This window comes from Abramis brama (assembly GCF_963993115.1).
Source record: "Abramis brama genome assembly, chromosome: 11".
NCBI classification, from domain to species: Eukaryota; Metazoa; Chordata; class Actinopteri; order Cypriniformes; family Leuciscidae; genus Abramis; species Abramis brama.
In genome coordinates this window covers 16,690,239-16,695,901 of record NC_139973.1, presented here as the reverse complement: position 1 = coordinate 16,695,901, position 5,663 = coordinate 16,690,239, and the positions used below count along the sequence as shown (strand labels likewise).

Here is a 5,663-nt window from a genome sequence, read left to right as displayed (position 1 = left end):
TTTGACGTCTATAAAACGCGATAGTGGGTAGAACAAAATAATGGTAGCCTATACGCACAGCTGTGTAAATAATACTGTGGCATATGTATGTGTATATTTCTGCTGAAATATTTATTCAATTTATTTCTACTCGAAATCATAAACCTATTTTAAAATCTGAAAACAGTAATGAAAAAAGAAACAATCGACGTTTTGATTGTTTACTCTGGAATACGCATGCGCGTTAGCTGGAGCAGCCTACAAAAACAGGTCTTCAGCATGATTTGAGCTAAAGAATAGAATATTTTTTTTTTAAATGTGATTTTTTTTATTTCGATAATTTAAAATATATTGAAACATAATCCTGACAAAACTCTATGGAAGAATTTGAGCTTAAGTAGGCTGTAAGCGAGCCCTTATTACATACCAAGATATTTGATGAATAAAAGAGAATGTAGCAGTCTGCTTGTGTTTACAGATAAAAACATGCAAATAACACGTTACATTATAATGTGCATGCACACACTGGCACTGCAGAGACGTTATCAACAATTACTCCTTAAAACAATTAGCCTAGGTCAAGTTGAACTGACCATTCTGCATAGGCCTAAGGAACGAGTTGTTATCAGTAACGTGATCAGCCGCTGCGATCCAGTACACGCAGTAATTTTATTGTTTTGCACTGATCCTCCCCTCCCACTCATCCATTTATTGGATATGCTACATTAATCATTAACCACAGTTGTGTTTGACTTGTAGCCTACGCCTCAGTTTGGAAAGTTGTCTTTTCCGCTAGTTTCGTATGAGACATCCTGTATTTTGGATGGACTGATTGACAGTTTCGACGGAGCTCAAAACGTTTCACAGGTAAGGATGAGTTTGTTGTGCTCTATGTGATAGTGAGTAAGCCACATGTTGTCATTACGAATAATGTACGAACATGCTCAGTCAATCTTACACAACCTTGACTGAAAAGTTACAATTGTGGATAACAAGTGCTGGAGTGTGTTCCCATGGAAATTGTGAAAAAGCCAATGTCTTTGTTACATTGTACATGTACTTAGCTTACCATAGTAATAACAGTAGCTAAATTATGTGTAGAAATGCAGCTAACCATAAACTAAACCCTAACCCTAATTCTAACCCTAAATTCATGTTGTTCATTGATACTCAGTACTGAAATGAATAATAACATTGTAACTAAGACCTTAAAATAAAGTGTAAACAAAAATACACATACATAGAAATAGGTTCAATAGACTTAGCAACATAATATGATAACATATTAACATGGATAACATGGAGTTATTGGGGGGTTGTTGGCAAAGTGTTAAGGAAATCACTTCACCAAAGCTCTAATAATTGTCCCCATCTCTGATTCCTGTGCGTGAAGAAACAGATTATTGTAAATGACCTTTCAGCTTATCCCGGAACATTCCGCAACCCCAGGTGTGCAGGGAGCCAGGCAGGAAATATTAGTCTTAGTCTCTCTCTCTCTCTCTCTCTCTCTTATCCTCCTTTTCCTCTGCTTGGTCTCAAATGCGTAGTCTTTTGCTTGACCCTCAATGCAGTGTCCTTTTTCCTCCCTCTGGAAACATCATTCTTCACCACAATTTTTTTTTAAACACTAGATGTGAAAAACATTTTCCTCAGTCTAAAATGGTTGTTTGTTTCCAAAGGAAGCACTTTGTATATTCCAAACACTTCAATCTAAAACCTGCGTCATGTCCCAACCCCTTTGCCCCTGCAACCTCCATGTGAATTCCTGTCTTCTCTCTACTGTCATATCATTAAAAAAACAAAAGCCCATTAAAAGGTCCCAATGGGGTGTTGGGGGTCCACGGAAAATTTCAGTAAACAGTAAGACATTTATTTTAAACATGATTACCATTTATGTCTACTTTCTAATGACTGGGAATAAATCATGAAATTAATTGTAAATTTTCCATTGACAGCCCTGGAAAAATAATTATAGACTTATTATTATATTATATTATTATTATATTACTTTTCTTGAAACACATTAAATATTTTCCAAATAAAACGTTTCTCGTTTTTTTTGGTTGCCTTTTAGTTTTACTTTCTTTTTTTTCTTCTTTTTTTTAACACATTTTCTAAATAATATCATGCTTACTATTTTTCTAGTAGTTCTCACTCGTTCTATTTTTCAGTATCAATGCATATTTATACATGAAAGAATGCACTACCGTTCAGAAGTTTGGGTTGGTAATTTAATGTTTTGAAAGATGTCTCTTATACTCACTCAATTACTCCAGTCTTCAGTGTCTCATGATCCTTCAGAAATCATTCTAATATGTTGATTTGGTGCTTAAGAAACATTTCCTATTATCAAATAGCTGAAAACGGTTGTGTTGCTTAATGTATATATATATATATATATATTTTTTTTTTTTTTTTTGTAACAGTATAAATGTCTTTACTGTTACTTTTGACCATGCAGTCTAATTGCTGAATAATAAAAACATTTATAAAAAAAAAACTGACCCCAAAATTCGGAATGGTAGTGTAGGCTACAAATATTGACTTCATATTAGGAGGGGGTCCTTCAAAATGGAATCCTTTTGGGTCCCTGGCATCATTGGACAAATGTGTTAAGAATGTCTTTCAGTTCTCCCCATCAATGACTTTGTAGGTTAAAATCACTTTTAACTTTCTTTTATCTGACAGAAGTTGTGTGATTGCAATATAGCCATGGCCCTGAAGAACAGTTGGCAAACCTGAGGAGGAAATATTCATAACCACCTGGTGTCGGGTCTCAGCAGTTTTAGCAATGGCTTACCTAGCCCAGTCAGTCCATCGGCAGTTTGTGGGTCTGGTGTTTGGGTTTGTAGGATGGATAATGATGGCCTCTATTTCTGGGGTGAACGACTGGAGGATATGGTACGTGGACAATCGGACGGTCATCACTGGAGGACTGGCCTGGGTGGGCGTGTGGAGGGCCTGTTTCAACAGCCACATTTTGGACTCGGCTGAGATCTGCAAAAGCATCGGCCTTACAGATTCCTTCACTCCTCCAGAGATTGCAGCCGCTCAGGTACTTTGCATAACCGCTATTGGTGTGGGGGTAGTCGCAAACCTGGTGGCAGGATATGCGGTGAGAAACGCAATTCTTGGGGTTGATGGCGGGCGTGCCAGATTGGCCTTTGTGATGGCGGGTTCCTTGTACTGGCTAACTGCAGTGTGTACTCTGGTCCCTGTCATTTGGAATATGAGTTCTGTGCTGGCGAATCTCACTATAGACTTCCCACCTGACTTCTACTTGCCTTCTGCTCCAGTAAAACAGAAAGTGGGTCCAGGGATTGGGTTTGGGATCGGCTCAGCTTGCCTACTCATTGTAAGTGGACTACTACTATTGTGCTACAGGTATCCCAAAACCAAGATGCCTACGAGTGGAGAAACTGGACATTTTGACAAAAGTCTAAGGGATGAAGGCTTTCTTGGTGTAATTAAAGAGAGTGTGGATGAAGGGAATATCAACCCAGCATATGAATCGGATAATCATTAATAATAAAATGCATTATACTATGGAAGGACATTGAAGGCTCTACATACAATTTCTCAAGAATTTTGACTATTCGAGGTAAATTTGTATATCTGAGTATATCAAATATCCTAATTAAATTCTGTAATTACTAAAGTGAACCGAAATAAAGGCAACACAAATTGTTAATTTGAGAGATCCTATAACACTGGAATTTTAAAGTTTTTCGTATCTTGTTACATTATGTGCAGGACACACAATGCTATATCTGAGATCTGTCTGTGCAACAAAATTCTCACCTAAATGTCTGTAATGTAAGCTATATACTTTGTTAAATGTATATGGATGTATATATTTACCAATTTGGGGTCAGAAAGATTTCTTAATGTTTTTAAAAGAAGTGTCTTGTGCACAACAAAACTGCACATTTGATGAAAAATTGGTAAAAACGGTAATATTGTGAAATATTTAAAAAATGTTTTCTATTTGAATATATTTTAAAATGTAATTTATTCATGTGATAACAAAGCTGAATTCTCAGCATCATTACTCCAGTCTTCAGTGTCAAATCATTCTAATATGCTGATTTGGTGTTAAATAAACATATATTATTATCTCAGTTAAAAACAGTGGTAGCCTACTGCTTTTTGTAAGCACCTTTTTTTCTGGGTTCTTTGATGAGCAGTGTTTATTTGAGATGTATCTTTAATTATTGAGTATAAACTTTTGAATTGTGTGTGTATATGAAGATAATGTGTAAAATGCTAATTTATTCCTCTCAGTGTTTTAGAGTGAAAGTAATGAGCACTGGACCCAATACGATCATTTAAAAAAACGAATTGAGTAGTGCTATACACTGAAAAAAATAAAATAATAAATGCTGCTTTAATTTTTTAAGTACAATCAACTTGGATGTTTGAGTTCTTTCAACTTAGATTACATTCAACTGACTTTTAAAAATGAGCTGAATCTTATATAACAAAAAAAATTGAAAATTGCTTAACTTATTTTGATGAATTAAAGCAAAAACATATGGTGTCATAACTTATTGATCATTTAATTTTTAACAGTGCATGCACAAAATATTTTCCATTGTTTTTCAGACAGTGCTTACCTAATATAATCACCAGGCTGCCACTATAAAAGCTGTTAACGCATAATATCTTGAATTTGATTTTAGATATGATTCAGCTGACTAGAGTGGATCTTTGAGCGGGGACAAGGTGATTTCAGAGGAAATAACCCCTGCCATGAGTGGAATGAACTTTACTGTTATTTCCCAGCTTGATACTTGCCCTTATTACTGTGTTTTTCTACACCCCCCATGGGCTTTGAGTTTGTTACTTGCCAACATTTAATCTTGTTAAAATTGAACATTAATTTTGACAAATCCCAGTGGATAGTACATGATTTTCTTCTGTTATAAAACAACATAATCCCCCTAATAACTTTATAAAGGGAAATTAATTATTTAATTATTGCCAATTAAAGTTGCTTTTGTTTTTTTGTGTGTGTTGGTTCCAAGGTTATTTTCGTAAACGAAAACTGAAACTAAGACTAAAACTATTGGTTAAAAAAAAAGTCGTAAACTGAAATAAAAAAAATGTTAACATAAATGAAAAACTAAAACTAACCGAAACTAACAACAGTTACTGAAAAACTAACTGAAATAAAATAACAATTAGCAAAAATAAATAATTGTTTTCGTAATTAATTTTCTCTCATCCTGTATTGGAAAATCACGTTTTTCCATTCCACTGCGCTACTTTATTTTTCATTGTATGACCGTTGCGCTCGAGTCTCGTGTCTTTTGCAGCGTCTTGTGCATGAAAGGACGTTCTAAAAACGCGGCATTCGAGTTAAAATAAGTTCAACTTATATAAAAGATGGGTCTCGAGACCTTGCGCCTTTTCAAACCAAAACCGCTTTCTGTGTGAACCATAAGAAGCAGAAATGGCCAAAGAAGTATTTCCATCATGTCTAGACCTTATGCAAATAGAGCTGTTAATTCCAAGAAAGATAACCATCTCATGTGAAACTAAACGAAATACCACACATATTAGACAAGATACCACATAGACCTAGCCTGGAAATCCAGACCTAAATCTAAAAGATTATGTCTGGCGTCTACTAATGAAAATCGGCAAGCTCGAAGGGCGGCACCAAGCATGCAAATTGAAAA

General features: G+C 35.2%; 1 protein-coding gene across 2 annotated transcripts; it reads left to right on the top strand.

The window, feature by feature from the left end:
- Positions 1-434: 434 nt before the first annotated feature.
- Positions 435-4,360, top strand: cldn34a (claudin 34a). Of its 2 annotated transcripts, none has more exons than XM_084128120.1 (2): positions 435-846; positions 2,671-4,360. In XM_084128120.1, exon 2 carries the CDS (start codon positions 2,771-2,773, stop codon positions 3,503-3,505), a length of 735 nt encoding a protein of 244 aa, XP_083984246.1. In that variant the 5' UTR covers positions 435-846; positions 2,671-2,770; the 3' UTR covers positions 3,506-4,360. The 2 variants fall into 2 exon arrangements, with proteins under 2 accessions (XP_083984246.1, XP_083984245.1); XM_084128119.1 differs by having other exon boundaries at positions 436-846; positions 2,668-4,360.
- The last annotated feature ends 1,303 nt before the right edge of the window (positions 4,361-5,663 follow it).

Excerpts from the sequence above, each read along its gene's own strand:
- cldn34a (XM_084128120.1), top strand. The coding sequence starts at position 2,771 with ATGGCTTACCTAGCCCAGTCAGTCCATCGGCAGTTTGTGGGTCTGGTG.